The following is a 25,366-nucleotide window of genomic DNA, read 5'->3' on the forward strand; positions in this document are numbered from 1 at the left end:
TTATCTACAGTCATGGTGTTCTTTGAATGGAAACTGAAATGAATTGTGGTGCAGATTTGTCTTCACTCGTTTCTCCCTCTGCCGTCGGTTACAGAACCAGACTCTTACGACTTCTTTTTCCAGGTTTAGACTGTCTGCCATCTGGATAATCTCCTGTGAGGAAGGTTTACTTTGGTGTCCAAATTGTGTCTCCAGGGCTTCTTTAGCCAGCAGGCTAATGGTGCAAAACAAATTCAGCATTAATGCTATTTCTGTTCTTTGTACTATTTAATAAATTAACCCAATGTCTGCCTTTTTACTTGGCAGTTGCTTTTGAGGCAGAAGAGACTTCACGTGTCAACTTGTTTTCAGTGGTTTGAAAATTTTAGTAGCTATTTTAAAATTAATATATTTCATAATATAATAAAGGAGACATACAACAGTAGAAAGGTAAATTATAAGGAGGTATTTTGCTAGTTTCTCAAGCTATTGCTTTCGTTTGGAATTTTGCTCAACTTAGTCTTGCAGCACAACATTGATTTGTAGCATCCATTGTTTGTGGCTATGAGTACTATCTCATGTCCACAATAGTATCAGAAGTTCACTCGCAGACTTATGAGACAAATCATGGCAGACATCATATTGATGCACAGTGAGCCCCCACCAGATGTATGCAGAATAGGGAGATCATAACATAAATTGCGCTGCCATTTTGGAACTAAATGCTCCAGCTAACATCATCTCTTAATCTCACACAGCTGAACACATGTTCACCAAGTAGGAACTGTCATTGGTGCTATTTTAATGGATCATGGACTACTTATAAGCTAATTGCTGGTTGATTTTTTTCTGGCTGTTGATTTTTTTCTGGCTGTTGCTATGATTCTATCAGAGATTGGTGTTTCCTACAATTATTTAAAATTGCAAAAGTCTATAGGGAATGGTGTGAAGTGATGAAGGACGTTTTGCTGACTTCAAGCTTTTGCACTGCCAGTTGCATCCAGATATGGTTGGACTAGTAGGCACTCCCCTTGGTATAGAGTATGACTTGGAGAAAGAGTAGAGGGCATGCAGAGCAGGACGAGCTGTTAGAACAGGGAGGGAGAGAAAGCCTCAGTAGGAGGCCATGGTTTTGAGGGAGCAATTCTTACCTTAATCTCAGCAAGGAGCAGCATGTGGGACATCGATGCTTCCTTAAGATTGTCTCACTGAAATATGCCATCTACTGCAGCAGCAATTTCACCCTCAGGGGAAGGACCATATTACCACTGACTGTGAAGGTGACTGAGATAATGAAATTATAGGTGTCTGGCTCCTTTCAGACTGGAGCTATAGATATTTGCAACATTTCAGTTTGCCATCCACTGTTATTAAGGGAGATCATTGGTGCTTGCTATTTGTTGAGGACTAACTTCATTTTCTCTTGCAGAGAGAGACATGCAGAGCAACCATATGGCTGCGCTAGGACTGCAGGTGTCACCATAGTGCAGAGTGGCATTAACTGTGCACACATCACTTTGCAGCACCCCCCCCCCCCCCAATTAACTCTGTCCTATACTGCAACCAAAATTAGACTCCACGCTCCAAATGTCCGGCTGCTGTGTGGCTATAGTAATAAATCATGCGGGGGGGTAAATCATGCGGGGGGCGGGGGGGGGGGCGCGGTGCCTCACCAGTCCTCGAAATCTGTTGGAGAAAAATTGCCAGACTGCTGTGACACCCTGTAAGCTCCTTTGCACACTGTAACCCAAAACCATAAAATGGCAGGCTGAGCTTGCACAACATAAGTTTGAGCTTCTATTGAAGTACCCAGACTATGGAAGGCTTCTGCAGTGAAAGCTGAGACAATGACCAGCAAATGCTATATCATCGTTGGGGCCACAAGTGTAATCATAGAGTTGGCCATCGTTTCCATGCTGGAAAGAGTGGATGCCATGCTCTGAAAAACCCTGGGCAAAGTTGGTGCTGAATTCCTCCATTCTCTTTGACAGTGCACACAGGCTTTTCTAGCAGCCCTGGAATGCACAAAACATTTTGTGCATATCCATTATGCTTCTTCTGTATGTTGTACTATCAAAGTGCTCAGCTGAGTTTTCTATAGCAAAACGCGTGTGCAACCTCACCCTCCACGGTACCTGCGCTATTCTGCACTTGGCTGTAGCCCGGTATCTCTCCAAATGTAAGCCCTGCCTCTAATCTATCCTTTAAGTCACGCACAGTGTCGATATCTGAGCTGGTAGCTGGAAGTGTGAAATCAAGTGAGGTTGCTGTGTCTTGATTATCACTAACTTGTTGCTGGTCCTGCACTTTCTGGTCAGGTTGCACTTCTTGGGAATCTGAAAGGAGGGAAGGTTGGTGTGAGGGGAGGGGAGCAAGTGGAAATTAAGAGGTGCATGCTTACACCATCTGCAGTTTTCAAATCAGGAGGGACTGTATGATGAGGTGAGATATGAGAAAAAGGATCAGGTATGAGGGCACCATTTTTGATGGTTTCAGTGCCTTTTCTGACCACAGCTTTAGCAATGAACATCTGAATAATGGAGCCTGTCCCCCTCTGGTTAGCTCCTGCTGGCTTGGTTTTTGTGCCACCTTGTTCTGCAAGAGACAGGGAAGTGTATCAATGAATGTCATGCAATCTGTCTGCAGATCTGGCTGCATTGGTTGGATAACTGGCAGTTTGTGCAAGCTGTGAGATGTGGGTGTGAGGCTTGTAGCAGTGAAGTGTATGAAGGTGTGCTGCTGAATATAAATCTCACATATGAGTCCTGATTAAGTGAGAGTGTTAGAGTGTTGGTAGGTGATTGGTGGGACTGTGATGAATTGAGTAGTGTTTGAGGATGGTGGTGCAGTTGGTAGGATATAGCATTTGAAGATGGATTCACTGACCTTTACAACTCATTTGATGTCATTGAACTTCTTATGGCACTATATTGAACTGCATCCAGGTCCTTGGGGCTTGACTCCTGGCACTGAACTCCTCAGCTAACTACTCCCACAGCCTTCTGAGCATGTGTCTGCAAGGCCTCCTTGCATAATCAGGACACCTCTCCTCCTTTGCATCTCCTCCGCCAAGACCTCCAGTGCAGTGTCCAAAAGCATCTGGAGCCCACTCTTTTCTGTGTTCTGTCATTTTTCTGTCTTTCCCAGGTCAGAGTCAGTTGTACAATAACTTCCGGCACCTGCTCTAGCCATAATAAACTTCCCCTTCAAAAGGAGCAGGCTGGCTATAACTGGTGCTAGAGTTTTGCAATTTTGGGCCTCCTGCTGAGGCATGCAACCACTCAGCAATGAACTTAGCACTTGATTGCACACCACAATCATGTTAATCAGCAGGCAGCATGAAGTTGGCAGTAGTTTCCTTAATTCATCTATTGTGGACATTTAGTGTTTCATTTTTTGTCAATTTTAGAATTGCGTGGAAAAGTAATGTCAAATAGTCTACTTCTATTTACTTCTACGCAATACTGTACCCATTTTCCACAGTATTGTTTAGTTTTTTGCCAGGTATCAGACTCTAGAGGAAACTTGCATGTTTTCTGTCATGATCTCACAGGTAGCAAAATAGATTTCTTTCTTTTTGCATGAATTTATCTGCTTGTTCCACATGTAAAATCTAAAATATTACTGTTGTTGACTTGTCACAGCAAGAGTTCCAAGTAGTACCAAGAGGCTGATGATCCTAATATTATGTCCTGAGACTGATCTATTCTCACTACATGGAACACATGCACTTCCCTTCCCTGTGCATGCTTAGCTATTGTTGTCATACTCACCTGATTGTAGTTCTTCGCTTTCTTTTTCTATCGTTTGTTCCAGCTCTTTCATTATTTAAAGCTGCAAGGAAATGTGCATTACTAAATACAATTCATGTGCATATGTATGAACTGGTGAATCTGCTTCTAGTTCTTCAGTTAGTTTTCACTTTGAAAAATATCTAATTGAATAATAATTCAACTGATATAAAAGCAAAATACTGCAGAAGCTGGAGATCTGAAATAAAAACAGAAAGTGTTGGAAAAACTCAGCACGTCCGGCAGCACCTGTGGAGGGAGAAATAGAGTTAACGTTTTGAGTCCAATATGACGCTTCTTCTGAAGGAGAGTCATATTGGACTCAAAATGTTAACTCCATTTCAGAAAAATGAAGGTGCTTCCAGTCCTGCTGAAACTTTCCAGCACTTTCTTTTTCTATTAATAATTTTCCTGAGTTAGTGATCTCTTTTGTTATAAGGAAGCTAAATTTCAAGGATGCGGTTGCCAATCCTTTTTAGTACATATTTTTGGTTTTCTTTTTAATTACCATGAATATTTTCAAAGCTGGATAAATCTCTGGTGAGGCCCCATTTAAACAACTGTGGTCAGTTTGGGCACCGTACCCTCCAGAAGGATATATTGGCATTGGAGGGCTGCAGCACAAATTCAGCAGAACTGTACTGGGCAGAGACTAGGTTTGTATTCCCCTGAGTATAGAAGATTAAGGGGTGATCTAGTTGGCATGTTTAAGATGATTAAAGGACTTGATAGGGTAGATAGAAACTATTTCCTCTGGTGGGGAAGTCTGGAACATGGAGGCATAACCTTAAATTTAGAGCTGGGACATTCAGGGGGCAATGTCACAAAGCACTTCGACAAAAAACTGTTGAAGCTAAGTCAATTGAAAATTTCAAAACTGAGATTAATAGATAATCGTTAGGCATGATATTGAGGGTTGAGGAGGAAGATTCAAATTGGCCATGATCTAACTGATTGGCAGAACAGGCTATAGGGGATGAATGACCTACTTCTGTTCCTATGTTAATCTTCTGACTAGAGCACTGTGGACTTAATTCATTATAATGTGCTACCAGTTATTACAAAGTTTTTTTCAAGATTTTTGGGGCATAAGAAGGAAGAATTTTTGTGTCAGGAGGGATGTTAATATAAACAGCTGCTGGTAGTTCAGAAGTTGGGTATTGCTGAAAAAAAAAGAGATATATGTTGTCAAAGCTTTCTTGCCTTGCATTCATCAGGACAGACGTAAGAATGCCAAATTTCAAAGGGAGCAACAATTTATACTGTATGAGTAAAGGGTGCTGATTGGTTGGAAAATTGACTCTGGTTGAGGTGTTGCCATGGTGAATGAAGAAATGGATCAAATCGAAAAATAAAGAAACCTGTGCACCTCAGACCAAGCACAGCGTAGGGCCCAGCGTACATTAGTAATCCTATAACCAAACTGTTCAATCTCATCTTGCATGAATGCTAGTTCAATCGTGGACATCAACAATATAGTTTGACTCACAGGTAAGTTATCTTTTGAATTTCTCAGAGTGTGTTGGACCCAAGGCTGTGCCAGTGTGCTCATTTCCAAGCATCTTGATAATGCTAAAGTGAGACAGAATCTTATGTTCGAATGATCATTCATACAGGATGAGGTTGAACAGATTGGTTGTAGGATTACTAATCCACACCATGCTCTACACTGTGCTTAATCTGCGGTGCACAATTTTCTTTCATTTTTCGATTTGATCCATTTGTGCATTCTCCATGACAAAGCTTGATCAATCAGAATTGACTTGCCAACCAATCAGCACCCTGTTCTCATGCATATATAAACTGCACTCTCTTAGAAATTTGGCAAATTTGGTGTCTGTCCTGATGAGTGCAAGATGAAAAGCTTCAACAGCATGTTGCAGCTTCACATAGGCTAAATGCTAAATATTCCACTATGGATAAAAAATGTGCATAAACCATTATCTTTTTCTCCCCAGTGCAAAACAACAAATGCACCATTATATATATATTTTTCCTAACTCTTCTACACTAGTTATCAGTGTGGACTCAATAACCAGCTTTGCAAATTTAGATTCTGTGGCAAAATGAATTAATGGCACAAATGGAGACAAATGGGTTTAACCTAATAGCCATTACTGAGATGTAGTTGCAGGGTGACAAGCTGGGAACTAAATATTCCAGTTAATTGGCCTTTAGGAAAACTAAGCAAAATGGAAAAGGAGGCGGGGCAGCTCTAATAATAAAGGATGAGATAAAGGCAGCAGGGAAAAAGAATCTTAACACAGACAATCTGGGTGATGTTGTTGATCTGGGGTGAAAATGTTGCTATCTCTCCATTTTACATTTGAAGTATTGGCTGCAATTTTAAACTTTGGTGGGAGCATAAGACTGGCGAATAGCATAGGTGCATTTAAAAGAAGCTGGATAAGTACATTAGGGAGAAAGGAATAGAGGACATGTTGATAGTTTTAGATGAAGTAGGGTGGAATGAGATTCCTGAGGAACATAAACACATGCACAAATGAGCTGGGCCAAAATTTCTACTTATGTGCTGTAAATTCTACGGTGTAAATGAAAACAAATGTGAAACTAAGAACAGAGGTTATTAAATGATTTTCACATTAGAAATACTATAGGCCCAAGAAAATGTCAACATCCATAACTGTTTTAAAGTGAAAAGGTTTTCTGAAATCTGTTTGTGGAAACTTTTGGTAGGTTTCATGGAAGATTTATATTTCTAATACCTATATTATGAATATTCCCGTTTGTCAATGTTGGATGGAACATAAATGATGGTAAGGATTGACAAATACATACCTCCTGCTTGCTCTGCTTCATCTAACCATTTGGAAAGAATTGACTTAAGCTTGCAAGCATTTTTAAAACTGAGCTGTAAATTTTCAAAGCGACAGATAGTTGTTTGACTAAATTCTGAGCCATGCACAGCAGCAAGAGCCTCTCCAACATTTGTTTGGGTATAACCTGTAATGAGATAGAGTGCAAGAGAAAAGATTAAGTGTTCTAAAGGGTTTTTTTTCTTTAAAAAAGGCAATAAGTGTAATAAGAATAAATCTTGGTGTTCCTTTTGTAACCATGAAGTTTGTTAAATTGTGCTTGAATTCAGTTAATGTTGCAAACAGCAGTAACTGGTTAATTTCTAATTAATTCAGAAGATATCAATTTTGGTAATCCAATGACATTGTTGACTTATTACATAGATAAGGATATTATTGGTTTCGTATACACCGTCACCTCATCATTTATAAATGGACATACAAATATAACAATCAGAAAAAAATAAGTGTATTGCACATTTGAATTGTTGAGCTTCAGCTGAATGACAGTGATAAATATACTGTAAATCACACAGGAAAATGAGTCTCATGTATTACTTATTATAATCCAGACAAGGTAGCGAAGGCTGGTATGTACAATTCAAGTTCTTACCTGTGAGTGACTAGTGCAAAGCTTCCTTTTTGTTGGTTATATCATTGACTAACTATAATAAGACTAGCGGCTATGCAATCATGTAACTGGGATGCTTTTAAATATCTAATATTGAACGAGTTTTAACTACATTGAGATGAGATACTATTGCTGATGAATAGAGCAGTTTCCTACTTTTTGTATCCAATGCTTGTGTCAACCTCTCTTTATTCAGGCCAATGCACGTTCACTACTATGCCATTCCAAACTCAAGAGTGCCACACAGAAAAGTTATACTTTGTATTCCACTTTCCAGAGTGAATTTTGCTGGGGTGGTGTGGGGTGCAGATTACCTGCCCTCCCAGGCTGAAAATTCTGTTGGCATCATGCCAACCAGAAAGCTGGCTGCCCTGCAGCGATATATGCTGGGGGTGGCCTAAAGTACTTGATATTGGGACTTCAACCCCCAAGGATAGTAAGTTCTGCCCTACAGAGCTGTCAGCCAATCTGATTGGCCTCTGCTGGGACTGCAAGCACTCCAGAGGTGAACTGAAGATGTCTCCCAGATTTAAGATAAGTCCAGGGATTTTGGGCGGGCAGATTTTCATGACCACAGTGATGGGGTTGGGGAGGTCATGTTATAGAGGCCCAGGGGCTTCTATCTTGTGGGGGGGTGTGGTGGTGGGGGGAAGGAGGTTGGGTGCCTACAATGGGCACAGGAGGTCCCCCCTCTCATCCCCACCTTTAACCCGAGCTTTCAAAGCAGCCAGGCTGACCACCTTCCTTTCAGCACCCCCAGCCCAATGTAACATAGTGGTGCAGGAGTATTAGGTATCCTAAGTGAACCTCCAGTCTTACATTCCCCATCCCACCCCACAATTAACTTCTGAAAATGAATATTGTGCATTATGAATAAAAATTCTGCATTTATAATTACAGATTTATTTCACATGAAAAAGGAGAATAGTATAATGATTGTAAATTCTCATTGTTGTACACTTTCCATAGGATTCTTACGAGAAGAAATGTGCATCATTATGTGCAATATGGCTCACATGATGTAATACTATGCGTTCCTGCAACAGTTGCTAGGTGTTTTTATGCAAAATGTGCATAATCGATAACCGTTACAATAGAGTGGGCTAGATTAAATTACATTCTTTGATATTATTCACTGGTTTGCAGTTTTGGGATAGTTGTGTAGATGTACAATTTGTAAAACTGTTTCACAAACAGAATGAGGCATGTAATATGAAATGTTGGGAAAGACTGCAACATAAAGACATAGAAATCTATATGTATGTCATGAAATGTGGATCTATATCAGTAGATCTAGACCTTTCAATCCCACTGCTGAAGTCTGTTTGTTTACATGTAGTTTCATAAATAGTGCATTTGTTTTTTTTGCTGTCCCTCCCCCCAAATTTTCCCACTCTAGGCGACTGCTCAGCTTACCTAGTGGTTGCATCAGCCCTGGCTGCTAAAGCAGATTGAGGCCCTTATGTGGCTATTAAATGGCCACTTAGGAACGTCAATAGGCCCAAGAGCAGGTGAGCTGCCTGATGCCTTACTTGCCCCCCATAATATGGGGGACAGACTGGGGATGGATGGGAAGGTGGTGAGCTGACCACCAATGTTATTTTACCTTCCCCGCCCCCCCACCCCCACCTCACCACCAACCCACCTTCGATTACACCAGCAGTGGGGTGGGCATAAAATTCACCCCTCCATCTCTCATCCTCTATGCCAGTTGATACCAATTTGTGGACCATATTGCATTGTGTGACCTTACATACGAATATACAAATTAGGGGCAGGAGTAGGCCATTTGGCCCCTCAAGCCTGTTCCGCCATTCAATAATGGCTGATCTGGTTGTGGCCTCAACTCCACATTCCGCCTACCCACAATAATCTTTGACTTCCTTGTTAGTCAAGAATCTATCTACCTCTGCCTTAAAATCATTCAATGACCCTGCCTCCTTCGCTCTCCGGAGAAGAGTTCCAAAGACTTAAGACCCTTTGAGAAAAAAAAATTATTTTCCATTCCCCTTGCAATAAACGTTGCTTGTTACTTCCTTAAAGAACTCCAATATATTAGTCAAACAAGATTTCCCTTTCAAAAAACCATATTGACTCTGCCTGATTGTATTGGGATTTTCTAAGTGCACTGCTATAACCCCCTTGATAATAGATTTCAGCAATTTTCCTATGCTAGATGTTAAGCTAACTGGCCTATAGTTTCCTGCTTTCTGTCTCCCTCCTTTCTTGAATAGAGGAGTCACATTCGCTATTTTCCAATCTGATGGACCTTTCTAGAATCTAGGGAGTTTTGGAAAATTACAACCAATGCATCCCCTATCTCAGCAGCCACTTCTTTTAGGACTCTAAGATGAAGTCCAAGAGGACCTGAGGACTCATCAGCTTTTAGCTCTAATAATTTTCTCAGTACCATTTCCCTGGTGATTGTAACTGTGTTAAGTTCCTCTCTCCCTTTCACCTCCTGATTCACAATTATTTATGGAATGTTATTTGTATTCTCTACAATGAAGACAGATGCCAAATATCTGTTTAGCTGCTATTTCCTTATTTCCATTATTAATTCCCAATTTTCACTCTCTAGAGGACCAACACTCACTTTACTTACTCTTTTCCTTTTCAAACACCTGTAGAAACTCATAGATGTCTACAGCACAGAAGGAGGCCATTCGGCCCATCGTGTTCCCGCCGGTCAACAAAGATCTGACTACACTAATCCCGTTTTCCAGCGCTTGGCCCATAGCCTTGGAGGCTATGGCAATGCAAGTGAATATCTAAATACTTCTTAAAGGTTACGAGAGTTTCTGACTCAACCACCCTTTTACTATCTGTTTTCATATTTCTAGCTAACTTTCTCTCATACTATAATTTTTACCTCATTAATATTTTAGTAATTCTTTGCTGTTCTTTATATTCTGGCCAAACTTCTAACCTGGCACTCACCTTTGCAGAATTAAATGCTTTATCTTTCAATCTTATACCATCTTTAACTTCCATAGTTAGCCACGGATGGTACATCCTTCCCTTAGAGACTTTCTTTCTCACTGGAATGTATCCTCACTGAATATTCTGAAATATCTCCTTAAATGTTTGCCACTGCATCTCTACTGACCTATCCCTTAAACTAATTTCCCAATTCACTTTAGCCAGCTCTGTCTTCGTGCCATCATAATTGCCTTGATTTAAATTTAAAACACTAGTCTTAGATCCACTCCTCTCTCCCTCAAACTGAATGTGAAATTCAATCATATTATGATCACTGCTACCTAGGGGCACTTTCATCATGAAGTTGTTAATTATTCCTGTCTCACTGCACATTACCAGGTCCAGAATGGCCTGCTCTCTGGTTGTCTCTAACACGTGCTGCTCTAAGAAACTGCCCTCAAAACACTCAATGAACTCCTCATCCAGGCTACCTTTGCCAATCTGATTCATCCAAGCTATAAAAATTAGAAAATTAAAATCACCCACAATTATCACCGTACCTTTCTGAAAACTCCCCATTATTTTGTCCTGTATACGCCATTCTACAGTGTGGTTACTTTTAGGGGGCCTATAAACCACTCCCACAAGTGACTTCTTACCTTTGCTATTTCTCATCTCTATCTTGATCTCCAGAACAGGGATCATCTCGCTCTAGTGTACCAATGTCATCCTTAACTAATAAAACTGCCCCTCCACATTTTCCGAATTTCCTGTCCTTCTGAAAGGTCGTGTACCCTTAAATATTCAGGTCCCAGTCTTTGTCATCCTGCAGCCATGTCTTTGTAATGTCTATCAGATCCAACATATTTATTTCTATTTGTGCTGTTAATTCACCTGTTTTGTTATGGATGCTACACGCATTCTGTCTTTTTACTATTTTTGTAACCTCTAGCCTTTATCTGCTGGCGCACTTTTAGACCAGGATTTTCCAGCCCCCAGCCCCCAATGGCGGGTTCCCCCGCGGCGGGGCCAGTGAGCCATTGAAATCTCCATTCACACCGGTGGGACTGGAAGACCCCGGCGTGAGGGGCTGGAAAATTCTGGCCTTAGGTTTGTACATTCTGTTCCTTCCTGTGACCATAAAAATTAGGTGATCAGGAAATCTAATTTAATTTAGGATGTTTATAACCTACAGCACAAGGAGTCCTCTATCCTATCCATTTGGACTGGATTCAAATCCAGGGATAACGTGTCACCCAGTTGTAAGCTGGGGTACTTGATTATTCCATTTTGCTTTGCTGCATTTGTTTTGTTCTGTGTTCTGATATTAAATGAACTGAAATTACTAGAAAGACTGAAGTGCACATTTTTATCCCTTAACTATGCAGTGAACAAAATATTTATTTCGGTTTTTATCCAATGCCCAGTTTCACTTTATGGGGATATCTTTTTGCTAATCTTTTTATACTTTCTTACTGGATAGCTGGCTGGTCACATCCACATTGTGAGGATTGTGCTGTAGTACAGACTATGGATCCTTTGCACCACTAATGCTCTGTGATTGCCTGATAGAAGATCAGCATTATTCCTGAAGAACTTGCAACTAGCAGGTTTTTTTGCTACCTCTGCACTTTACATTTGAAGTATTGGCTGCAATTTTCATAAGACGGACAATAGCGGGTGTAAATTCTAAGAAAATAAAAAAAGGAGCAGATTATTGTTTATGTTTGTTCATTGTCACCATTACATTAATGGGGCCATTGGCATGTCTTACTTCTTCTCTGGCTTTCTTCAGGCGTTCCTCAGTCCACATCTCAATGGTATTCACCCATCCAATTTTTCTTCTTCCTCTTCTGTTTTTACCTTTAATTTCTCCTTCAGCTGTTGCCAGGACAAGGCTGTCGGATATTTGTTCCCAATGTCTGCACTTGGATATCTTTCTCTCACTAACTGTACTTAGCAATCCTTTTGATCCCTGAACTTCCACCCTGGATCGATCCCACTCATTTATCTTTCTATCCATCCAGCTGATTCTAAGCATCCTCCCCCATACCCACATTTCAAAAGCTGTTATCCTCCTCTCAGCCTCTTTCTTCAGAGTCCAATTCTTGTATCCATAGAGTACAACACTCCACATTAGTGACTGTAATAGACATTTTTTCAGCTTCATGCTGATGCTTTTGGACTTCCAGATGCTACTTAAGTCACTGTCATGCCCATTGCTGTAGCTAGCCTAATGTGGATTTTATTCTTGGATGTAACTCTGATGTTTATCATTGAGCCAAGGTACTCAAATTTGTCCACTGTCTGTATCTTGGTGCTTCCAAACTTGACTTTTCCATTGCCATTTAGAGCCATAACATTGGTCTTTGCCTCATTTATGTTCGGTCCAAAAGAATCACTGGGTGGAATCGTCCCAGGTTTGCACTAAGTGCGGTAGCGGGTGTGAAAAATGATGTTTTACCTGCTGGCTGCAATGGCGGGTTTTTGCGCTGTATCATCCTCTTCCCGGCACATTCAGCCTCATTAATAATGCATTCACGGGAAACACTCTGGATTGGTGGTGGGTGGGCTCTGATTTGCTCGCCATGCTGTGACCTCAGTGCTTTCTTGCTCCAGGCATCATATTTAAAGCGCATCAGAGCGCGGGCTACTTCATGTCTACAGACCAGGACTGCTCCAGGCGACAGACGGCCCTGAAAGCAAAGGTGACGGGCAGCCCCCAAATTTATTGATGCCTCTTTTTGGATGGATGCAGTGGAAGGCTGCTGCGGTGTCCTCAACCCTCGCTCTGGCCACAGTAGGCCCACCACAATAACCAATCCAGCCTGGGAGGTGACGGCAGCAGCAGTCAGTGACACAGGAGCACAGAGGAGATCAGTCGTCCAGTGCAGGAAGAGGATGAATGCTCTCATCCGTTCCACCAGGGAAAGTCAACCAACTCATCAATCTCGACTCACACACTCACAAACCCATCACACATCCACAGGGATCTTACACCTCAAGGGACAACACCACTAACTCTCACACACACCCTCACATCTCCATCAGGCTCATATCCTCTGGAGCTCGTGTCCTCATCCCATCCCATGGCTCCGCTCACCACACAAACATTCCACACAGTGCCATGTGTCCTGCTCACACTCTCTCCACCTGTTTTCATGTAGGAGAGGCTGGCTCACAACAGCAGGGAGGGGTCCCAGACCTGGGGTGCAGTGGTCCTCACTCACTTTGCGGAGTGCGCCATCCTGCTGGCTGGTGAGGACATGGACCGTGCCTGCAGCGATGATGAAGTCGGCAGTGAACACCCACATGAGGATCCTGCACCACATTATCCCTCTCTAAAGGCAACTGTGAGTGCTCTATCTCCTGCTTTCGACTCTGCTGCCATGCCCTAATTAACTCTACTTTGGCTCACAGGGAGCTCTGCGAAGCGACTGTCACCCTCAGCCGGCCAGTCCCTCAGCTCCAACCACCTCCTCACCTCCAGCCAAGAGGACACCTTCTCCATTGAAGAGCTGGAAATAAGCAGCCTGGAAGACCTGTCACAGCACTTAGCCACACCCTCCACCAGCGCAGAGACACACACTTCAGTGGGACCTAGATCTGGAGTAGGCTCAGGTTCACAATCTGGTGGTCACCACATGGGCGTGTGCCTGCAGTAGGAGGAGGCAGCTTCAGCCAAGATTCCCGGTACTCGGAAGACTGCCGGGGGAGAGACATCTGTGAGGTCCGAATCAGGTGATGAACCTCTGGATTCACCGTGAAGAATTTGCAGAAGGCAGGGGAATGTCATGCAGAGCTGTTGGAAGCCCTCTGATGATGTGGTGCCCACATATACATGTATGAAGGTCTCCATGGGAAGGATGGTGGAGACCATTACCCTGGTCCAGCAGAACACGGAGATGTGTGTAGACCTGCACTCCAGCATGGTAGCCATATGTGAGCTCCTGCAGTGGCAACACAAGAGGGAAATTTGGCACTTCGACTTCCCTCCAGGTGCTCCTTCCTCTCAAGAATTCAGGCTGGGGCCCTTGGGCACCCATTGGGAGGAGGAGCAGCAGCTGGACACACCTGGGTCACCCACTCAGGAATCTCAGGGGCTGTCCTCTCCCTCCAAGTCCCCTTTGCCTATGACGCCCTCAATCTCATCTCCTGTCACCACAGAGGGGGAAGCTGGCCCACAGGAGGACAGCCAAAGCAAGCTGGGGCCCTCAAGGCCTTGGCTGTCCAGAGGACGCACATCAAAGCTATCAGGGGCACCAGGGCCAACCATTGCACAGGCTGTCTCCACCCATCCTGTGGATGTCAGGGCAGCACCTAGAAGCAGCGGTAGGCCGAAAAACGTTAAGGTATTCTGATCACAAGTGGTTTCACGGGTAAACACATATGGTTTATAATCTGAAAATATATTCACTTTCACTGAATAATGTGTAATGTTGTCTTTGAGCTTCATTTACAGGCTTCATGATTCCTTCCACTGCACCCATCCCCCAATAGCAGTTCAACTTCATGTGGCTGGACCATGAATGATTCGGGAGGGAGAAGCGTGTGTGTGGCAGGGCCTTTCAGAGCCTCGTGCAAGCACTCTCCCATGCACGTGAAGTTTTCATCCCTCACACTCATCTCACCATCACGAGCATTTTTAATGCTGCCTGCTGGGGTCTCTTTCAGTTGTCCATTTGCTCTGACCTGCATCTCCGCCCACCCACTGATCACACTCCCATGCAGCACCTGTACCTGTCCAACATGAAGCTCTGCTCACTTCCGACTTGACAAACATAATCTGGTAAAATTTTTGATCAGCTCCTCCATCCTTTCTCCTCCCTCAGTCATCCATGTCCTTCCCCCAATCACTGGGGATGCCCCTGGCATCAGCTTCCATCACCATCTATCAACCCGAGCCCTTGTCATTCCAGGATGTCCAGGTGAATGTGCGCGTTCCCCACCTTCCTAAAAATTCTACTCCCATCCACATTGACCTCCCCGACCTCCTCCTTCGAAACCCCAGGGTCCATGCCTGCCTCCAAGCCCCCACCAACCACCCTCGCCATCCCTCCTAATGTTACAAACACACCCTCACCCTCCCAACCTATGAGCTCTCTCTGCCCCCTCTCACATTCACCATTCCCTCTTACCATGCCCACCCTCAGTTTGCTCCCCTGGAGGCAGTCACTGACTCCATAGATTCCTCCCTTGCATGTTCACCTGGCCATCCTCCCCTTACTCCCCCCTCCACACTTACTCCTCCTCCCAGCAGACACCTTCCCCTCTCCAAACTCCCTCCTCCTCCCGGATACCTTCCCCCTTCCTTACACCTTCCTCCCCCTTATACCTAACTCTCCACTTGCAGTATTCCCCCTGTTACACCCTCCTCCCCTGTACTCCTTGCTCCCCCCAGACACCTTCCTTGCCACCCCCAACCTCATCCCTCCTCCAACACCTTCACCCCCCGACAACTTCAACCCCACCCCCCCATACTTCCTCTCCCACGGACATCTAGACCTTCTTCTCCCACTCCCCTGGTACCCTTCCTCTCCCACTCACCCTGCTCTCCCTCCCCTTCGCCGATCATCCATAGCAAGCCTGAAGCATCAATGGCAACCTTCCAGCTTCTGAGAGCTGCTTTGTGGTGGAGCCATGTCACTGACAATCCACTCAGCATGTGATGCACATGTTCCTCCAGGGTCCGGTAGCTGTTGGGCTCCAGCATCATCTTCTCCTTGGATGTCCTCGATCTGAGCAAGCCCTAATGGCTCGTCTCAACTTCTGCACATCACACTTGTGATCACAGATGTGTTCTGGGGGGGTGCCGGCGTGTTTTCCCACCAGCGTAACGGTAAATCAGACATGAGGGGACGATTCCAGTGGGGCCTTACTTTGCATCCCAAATCGTGTTCCCACTGGTCTCCAGAGGAATTCGCATTCCACCATGGCAGACACCATCGGATGATCCCGCTGTGATTTCACGCCGGTGTGAACCTGATTTCCGCCCCTCATGCTGAATCCCCACCCCCACCCGACATGATGCCCACCACCAATGGGACCGGACGATTCTGCCCACTGTGTCTTTCGACTGGGCCTGCCATAGTCTCTAGCTCTTCCTTTGTTCTGGCTATGAATGTGTTTTGTCTACATACCTGAGATTCCATACGCCACAACATTGTGTGATCAGCCACATCTCTCTGGTAACACTTCCTGCACCATCCTCATTATCAATGATAACTCTAAAAAAGAACTAATAGCGGCAGAGGCTCATTCACAGGGATGGGCGTGAGGAAGGTGGAATGGGGAACCCACTGTAGCAGTGGTCCAGGTTGTTTTAGTGGAGTTAGTGGAAAAATACATAACTTATCTATGGGGCTCCTCTTCCGCTGAACTAACAGCTGTACTACTACCAGCCTAGCAATACAATCCGGGTTCCATAGAGCGTTTTACACAGGAAGAAGCCATAGCATTCACATGGTGGTTGGACGGATTGGGCATGGGGCAGTAAGCTTTTCCCCCACCATTTTAGGGACACTATTACCCTCTTTCTGACAAGTAGTGCCAGTTAAAATCTATCCCAAAACTTTTTATCAATGATGACAGGAGTATGATTATCCTACTGGATTTGAGCTGTAGGCCCTTGCTTCATCATTATTGTTCCACATTCACTTCCCTATTCTATGCTACAACTCAACGTAGTAAAAGTAAGAATTTTTTTATATTAATGTTTCCTTAGTTTCAGGGATAAGGCACTAATTTTAGTCAATTGTACATTTAACTTTTCTAATGACTTGTCAGTGTAAAATATTCACACTTTTACAGATAAAAAGCTGAGCTCAACCTGCAATTACTTATATCAGGAAATAACTTTTGGTACTTCTCTGTAAAACCCAACTTACCGTTTTCTCTAAAACATCTTCATTGTGCATTTCTAATTTATATTATTGATCCATTGTAAATCTATCCTCTGAATTAAATGACAATATTAATTAGAAATATAAACTATAATCTCCAAAAAAAATTTTGAACTTGTTAAAGAGATTAACACCTTCGTCCCATAAGGATTAAGTCCTCCCCTATCTATATTGGATATGTTCCATTTGCAGCTTGCTCTGAGGGTGGCATGGTAGACTACACAAAAAAAAAGTTAGCAACAAAAAGAAAATGCTGTTATGACTTACTTCATAACCAACAATTCTCTTTGGACATATCTACATGATAGATTCTATGCTGCATTCATTACTGTTAGAATTACACTGTTCACAATTTTCCCAATGGTCTTAATATCATTTTTCACCAAAGCTTTCCTTATTCTTGAGATGCTTGGTTCTATGTTGTTTTAAACTGTGGGCTATGCCAGTACAAATATAAGGATCTATGAAATTATTGTGGATCCTACTGTAGCTTGTTTTACAATTTATGTTTGTTACCAACAGGTATTCAAGCTGAATCTCCATATACTTCCCAATATTTTTCTCCCCCTAGTAAGCCCACAAAACATCTTAAACACCATTTTCAATAGAGTATTTGATATCATCTGAGTCCATATCTAACCCAGAATTATATCTAACACATTTTTTTGATACTTTCTGGAATGTATTTCTAATCCTTCATGTTCCCATTGTTATTATGTATGTCACAGATGTTTAGCGAACTAATGTGTCACAGAATTAAGAAAATAGGATCATCATTTACCTAACTTTATTCTTCTTATTTTAAATTGATTTGCAAACATTTCCAGCTCTTTGATTTCTGGAGAATCCATACCAATTGGCTCCTCAATGGTTTTATTCTTTTTTCGGAACTCCTGTTTGAAGTCGATGACAATGGATTCTTCGCTTAGCACTGACTGATGAATCGGGGCAAATCCATGTCCCAGGGTACACGAAGACGTGCTCAGCGTGTGGTCAGGCAGTTTATACAGACATGGAGCAAGCCCATCTGTGCGTAGAGAGGCAAGACTGCAGACTGTTAAAGGCATACAGTTAATGGAAACAAGGCAGTGCATGCGCGGACCTGTGAAATATATGACTATATAGTTTTATCCTGGCCTATTTGTTTAATCAGCTGCAATTCACCGCCATGTATAGATATCTAGAAAAAATTATCAGTGCCTCCTGACATGAAACTTGTTGCAAGATGGGTCAAGATTCTGGAACACTCCCTGAAGGACTGGGGATCTATCTACACCTAACAGGCTGCAGCAGCTCAAAAATTGCTGGTGTGCCTCACCACAATCTCCTTAAGGGCAAGTAGGGATGGGCAGTGAAAGCTCACTTTGCCAGTGATGCCCATATCCCATAAGTGAAAAGAAAGTCAATGATGTGGGTGTAAGTTTATTCAACAGAGTAATCCTTTTAAGTTCCCCTCAGTCTTCAGGCAATTTTTAAAAATTATTCATTCATGGGATGTGGGCATTGCTGGCTGGGCCAGCATTTATTGCCCATCCCTAGTTGCCCTTGAGAAAGTGGTGGTGAGCTGCCTTCTTGAACTGCTGCAGTCCACGTGGTGTAGGTACACCCACAGTGCTGTTAGGGAGGGAGTTCCAGGATTTTAACACAGTGACAGTGAAGGAACAGCAATATATTTCCAAGTCAGGATGGCGAGTGACTTGGAGGGGAACTACCAGGCGGTGGTATTTCTATCTATCTGCTCCCCTTGTCCTTCTAAATGGTAGGGTTGTGGGTTTGGAAGGTGCTGTCGAAGGTGCCTTGGTGAATTCCTGTAGTGCATCTTGGAGATGAAACACACTGCTGCCTGTGTGTGTCAGTGGTGGAGGGAGTGAATGCTTGTGGATGAGGTGCTAATCAGTTGGGCTGCTTTGTCCTGGATGGTGTCAAGCTTCTTGAGTGTTAGAGGGAGCTGCACTCATCCAGGCAAGTGGAGAGTATTCCATCACACTCCTGACTTGTGCCTTGTAGATGGTGGGCAGACTTTGGGAAGTCAGGAGGTGAGTTACTCACCACAGGATTCCTAGCTTCTGACCTGCTCTTGTAGCCATAGTATTCATATGGCTAGTCCAGTTCAGTTTCTGGTCAAAGGTAACTCCCAGGATGTTGATAGTAGGGGATTCAGTGATGGTAATGCCATTGAACATCAAGGGGTGATGGTTGGATTCTCTTTTGTTGGAGATGGTCATTGCCTGATATGTGTGATGCGAATGTTACTTGCCACTTGTCAGCCCAAGCCTGGATATTGTCCAGGTCTTGCTGCATTCAGACATGGACTGCTTCAGTATCTGAGGAATCACGAATGGTGCTGAACATTGTGCAATCATCAGCGAACATCCCCACTTCTGACCTTATGATGGAAGGAAGGTCATTGATGAAGCAGCTGAAGATGGTTGGGCCAGGGACCCTACCCTAAGGAACTCCTGAAGAGATTTCCTGGAGCAAAGCTGACTGACCTCTAACAACCACAACCATTTCCCTTTGTGCTAGGTATGACTCCAATGGAATTTAATTCACCCCATGAGATATCAAGAGCTGAGCCCACTGGAGATGGCAAATGCTATGGACTTCAACAACATTCCAGACTTGTGCTCCTGAACTATCCAGACTTCTAACCAAATTGTTCCAATACAGCTACCACATTGGCATCGACACGACAACATGAAGAATTGCCTGGATATGTCATAAGAACTGGGAACAGGAGTAGACCATTTGGCCCCTTGAGCCTGCTCTGCCATTCAATAAGATCATCTTGTGTTTTGAATTCCACATTCCCACCTAACCCCAATAACCTTTGAGTCCCTTGTCTAACAAGAATCTATCTACCTCTGCCTTAAAAATATTCAATGGCCCCACCCCTTGAGGCAGAGAATTCCAAAGTCACACAACCCTCAGTGAGAGAAAAATTCTCCTCATCACTGTACTAAAAGGGTGACCCCTAATTTTAAAACAGTGCCCCCTAGTTCTGGACTCACCCACAAGAGTAAGCATCCTTTCCACATCCACCTTGTCAGGACTGTTCAGGATCTTGTATACTTCAATCAAATAAACCCTCACTCTTCTAAACTCCAGTGGAAACAAGCCAAGTCTGTCCAACCTTTCCCCATAAGACAACTGACCATTCCAGATATCAATCTAGTAAACCTCCTGTGAACCATTCCCAATGCATTTACATCCTTCCTATCCTTCCTTAAATAAGGAGACCAAATATACACACAGTGTTCAAACTGCAGTCTCACCAATGCCCTGTATAACTGAAGCATCACATCCTTACTTTTATTTTCAACCCCTCTCATAATAAAGGATAGCCCTGTCCACAAAAAACAGACTAATTCAATCCGACCAATCACTGCCCATCAATCCACCCTCAATCATCAGCAAACTGATGGAATGTGTTGTCATTAATGCTATCAATTGACATTCACCCACCAATAACTCCACTGATGCTCAGTTTGGGTTTTAACAGGACCACTCAGCATCAGAACTCATTGCAGCCTTGACCTCAACATGGATCAAGGAGCTGAATTCGAGGTGAGGTGAGAGTCACTTCCCTTGACATTAAACAGCATCTGATTGAGTCAAGCATCAAGGAGCTCCAGTGAAATTGAAATCAACGGGAACTGGGGTGCAGCTCTCCACTGACTGGAATCATATCTAGCACAAAAGTGGATGACAATGATTGTTGGAGCCAATCATCCCAGCTCCAGGATATCACCGCAGGAGTTCCTCAGGGCAGTAATCTGGACACAACCACCTTTAACTGCTTCATCAATGACTTTCCCTCATCATCAGGTCACAGCCAGGGATATTCATTAACGATTGCACAGTTCCATTTGCAACTCCACCATTACTGAAGCAGTCTGTGCCTGCATGCAGCAAGACTTGGGCAACATTCAGTCTTGGGCTGATATGTGGTGTGAATGTTACTGGATACCTAAGTGCCAGACTATGACTATCCCCAGCAAATTGCTAAATTTCCCATCATCATCATCCTGGGGGGTCACTACTGACCAGTAATTTAACTGTACCTGCCACATAAATACTGTGGCTACAAGCCAGAGACTGGGCATTCTGTGGGGAATAGTTCACAGTGCAAGGGACAAGTCAGGAGTGTGATGGAAAACTCTCCACTTGCCTGGTTGATTACAGCTCCAACAATGCCCAAGAAGCTCAACACCATCCAAGAAAAAAAGTTTGCTTTATTGACATCCCATTCACCAACTTAAGCATTCAGTCCCTCCACCAATGGTGCACTATGGCTGTGGTGAGTACCATCGACAAAATGCACTGCAACTGTGCACCAAGCTTCATTTGACAGCACCTTCCTAACCCATGACTTCTACCACCTAGAAGAACAAGAGCAGCAAGTGGACAGAAACACTATCACCTGCAAGCTTCCCTCCAAGCCATAAACTGTCTTGACTTGGAAATATTTTGCCATTCCTTCATTGTTACCGAGTCAAACTCCCTACCTAATCACACTGTGACAGTCCATAAATCATACAGACTGCAGTGACTCACCACCTTCTCAAAGATAATAGGGGATGGGCAACAGAAAACTGGCCTTGCCAGCAAAGACTGCATCCCGTGAATAAATAAAACAAAACCTACTCTGGGTCATCAATAATGTAGATGAAATATCTGTTAGCAGGAGCTGCATGTGAAAAATACAAGCGTTGATAGTCTTGTATAACATACATTAAAATAAAATCTGTAATCACTATAGTTAAAGTTGTGCTACACTAACACTTCTTATATTCAAATCAAACTAGTGAAGATATTGTCCACACCACTAATCTGCAGCAAGTAAATGTACCACTTCCTTAATATTCCACGACTCGCAGCCAAGAAGAAAAAAAAAAGCGTGTCCTGAGTGGGATGCTATATAATTATCCGACACCCTTGCCTACAAATCCGAAGCTAGCTAAGGACAGCGAGCTGCTAAGAGAACCGGAGTGAACTGCAGAACTTGACTGAGAGACAGCCATCAAAACTCTACTGTTAGACCTCCAGCTGTAATTGCAAAAGGGGTTCTCTAATCTTATCCGGCCACTGTACTCTCCAGGCCGCGATGTAAAAAGGCTGCAGTCCGGGTTTCCTTCCCCGCTTTTGTGGGACTGACCCCCCCGCCCCGCCGCCACCATGCAGTTCTGCTCCCAGTACCTTGCTGCATGCCTAAGCACTCTGACCTCCGGTAGTTCAAGGTGACCAAGGACTAAATAAGTGCGGACACTTGGGAATGGTGGGTGCTCAAATTCACCAAACGGACTTGTACCAATAAAACAAACTTACTTGCTTATCTAACTCAACTAAACACTTGCAGCGTTTGTGCTATGATTAAAAAGGGTTATCACTTCTGACGCGACATTTTAGAGTAAGGCAAACATATTTGAGTTAAACATAGCTATAAAATGTTGTTTTAGGTTGAGGAACAACCCCACTTTCTGAAAATATTATGAACGTATGTCCATAACGTCCAACTATGCACATAATAAAAATGACAGTCTGAAGGGTGTTTCAAGGAGAATTTAAAACAGCGGATGTCCTTAATTTTCCCACCATTTCTACACCAGTGTCATGGACAACTCGTCAGCCCGTGAGTAATCTATTTTCACATATCACTAAGAAATTGAAACATAGAAGGAATTGTAATCATAACCAATACTAACCGAAAATGTGTTTGCCTCACCTGCCATCACCCCAAAAGCGGATTGTTGGCTCCCATAATGACAAGATGGCACGGAGTAGTGAAGTCGTGCTGGTGTGTTGGCCAAAGACCCCGGGGAGAGGTGCATAAAGGAACATTTGGGTGTAGACAATGGTTGGATCGAAGATAACACCGATGGGACTAGTAAGGAATTGCATAAAATAGGCCACATTTGATTAATTTGGTAATATTCACAAATAAGTAGCTAGAGCCTCTAAATTGCTATCCACCGTTATTGTACACAGCTTAATCTTTTCATATAATGTATCTTCCATTATTAAGTTTTACTTCTGCATTAAAACAATAGAAATGACAATTTGATATGAGCACGTTACCTTTTGATGGTAACTTGGTCGGCAGTAATTTTTAGTCCTATAAAGATTTTGTTAAACTGTAGTTACAAAAGTGAAGGGTCAATTGCATTTGAGCAATGAATAAAGCTTTTACCACGAATGAAAACGTTATTTATATATACTTCCAGATTCATAATTGCGACTAAAGCAGCAAATGAATAATTGGAAGTTGATTTGTATTTCTGGTAACATGCCCCTGGGGAAAAAAAAAAATCAAATTTTAGTGACATTTAGTGACTTATTACAATTTATGGTTATGCATTTCTATTTTAACTTTATAAAGAGAAAAAATATTCTAAACTGCAGAAAAGATTTCATTTTGAAAAGATAACTAAATTTAGAAGAGAAAATATATTTTTAAGAAATGTGCGCCGAATTTGTATTAATTGTCACATAACAAAAGTTGCATTAAAAAAGAAAGCATCTCAATGGTAGAGACGTATTGGAATTGTTGGGCCTTTGTTTTTTTTAGCTTGTAGCATGATTTATATTTACAGAAAACGGTTCTTTCTCAGTCAATGTTGCTCTACCTGCATCTGTTAGCAGTAGCTAAAATTAAACCACTGCAGTTTGATTTTATGTACTTTCTGCCGCTGAAATAAGCCAAATTTACTACATGTCTGTAAAATTAATTGTGATTATAATGAAACCTAATAGGGGAAGATTTTCACTGTTCACTCTATGTAACAAAATAGTAATCCATTAATAAAAAATGGCTTACAATGTTATTACATGTAGCACAGAGGAAATCTTTCCCAACGTGTACAGAGAAACCACAACAAAGCCCTAAGTAAACTAAAGACACTCCATTTTTTTAACCAACAATTTATTCTGAGACATAGGTGAAACAGTTCTAATGTTAATTTTACAATATATATTTCCATCAAACTAATCACAGATTGCACCTGACAAAGGAAACCTTATTTTACATTTTTTTAAATGAAGTCTTGGCATTCTGGCTTATTCTGAACTGTATAAAACAGCAAAACACTGCCTTCTTCATATGAAATTTAATCAGGGATGATTATAACGTGTACTATAACGAGCCTGACATCGTCTGCCATTTATCCAAAGGAAACTTTCGCCAGTCTATAAATATCTGAAGAAAATCCTTGCTCTTATCACTTCATGACCTCGTCCATCCGTGTCTTTACAACCTTCTACAATCCAGAAACTCCCTTCAAATGTTCCCTTCCTCTGACACTGGCCTCTTATTTCAACCCCATCATTGATGGCCTTGCCTTTAGCACCTAAGCCTTATGACCTCCCTCTCCTCCTTGAAGACCCTTCTTTAGGTCGACTATGTGACTAAACCTTTGGTTGCCTCTCCTTATAAGTTTTTTCCTTTAGCTTAGTGCCTCTTGCTTATTGCCCTGTGAAGTGCGGTGGGGCGTTTTTATGTTAAAGACGTTATGTAATTCCAAGTTGTGCTATTTTGATAAATCTTGCTGAAATAAGAGTTATCTCATTCCTGCGATACTTAAAATCTGATGACACTTCCACATTACGTCTCTGTATATATTTGAGAACAGTGCTAAGACAGAACTCCAGGCCCTGGTCACTCCTCACTGGCGAGGCCTTCCTCATTCTTGAAGGATGTCAATGTACCTCATTATGTATCCTCTTTGTAGCTGAGTCTACTTTTAAAAATGCAATGGGCACAGTAAACACCTGTTTTAAAGGAGAACACACATTATTATGATTACCTGTTGAAACCGCATTGGTTCCCTGGTTGGAGGCTGAGAGGCATTCGGCAGTGTTTGGATGGTGCATTATCAGAGGCAGAGAAGAGGTCTCACACCTAAACACTGTAAAATAATTCACATTTTAAAACGCTTGTTATTCGTTTTTTTTTAAATACTAATTTTGTTTTGCGAAATCTTTTAGCTGATCTGTCACTTTTTACCTTTCTTCGCATTTGCTGAGACCAGAACAGATGACCAGGCGGTGACCAAGCAGCACATCTACATATACAGGTGCAAGTGCAGGCGGCGGCTGTCTTGCACACGCTCGTCGCGTGCTGGTATTTATAAGGCAATTTCACCCCTTCCTTCCTTTTAATGGCCTTTCCCAGGGATATGACTGTCCAACCCCTGAACCTGCTTCCAGCATCTAATCAGGAGGGAGAAGAAATCTGAGACTCTGTTTGTAATTGAATGAAAAAGTAGACACCTGGAAATCTGGGGACCGGTATAATAAGTTTAGACATCGAATAGAAAGGGCAACAGT

General features: G+C 42.7%; 1 protein-coding gene across 1 annotated transcript; it reads right to left on the bottom strand.

The window, feature by feature from the left end:
• pou1f1 (POU class 1 homeobox 1) lies at positions 1 to 24,925 on the bottom strand. Its single transcript, XM_078560153.1, has 6 exons — positions 24,844 to 24,925; positions 22,767 to 22,925; positions 17,823 to 18,068; positions 6,570 to 6,734; positions 3,753 to 3,813; positions 1 to 214 (listed from the first exon to the last, which is right to left on the bottom strand). The coding sequence occupies exons 1-6, from the start codon at positions 24,908 to 24,910 to the stop codon at positions 1 to 3; spliced, it is 912 nt and encodes a 303-aa protein (XP_078416279.1). The 5' UTR covers positions 24,911 to 24,925.
• Between the last annotated feature and the right edge of the window lie 441 nt (positions 24,926 to 25,366).

Source organism: Cetorhinus maximus, chromosome 16 (genome assembly GCF_964194155.1).
Source record: "Cetorhinus maximus chromosome 16, sCetMax3.hap1.1, whole genome shotgun sequence".
NCBI lineage: Eukaryota > Metazoa > Chordata > Chondrichthyes > Lamniformes > Cetorhinidae > Cetorhinus > Cetorhinus maximus.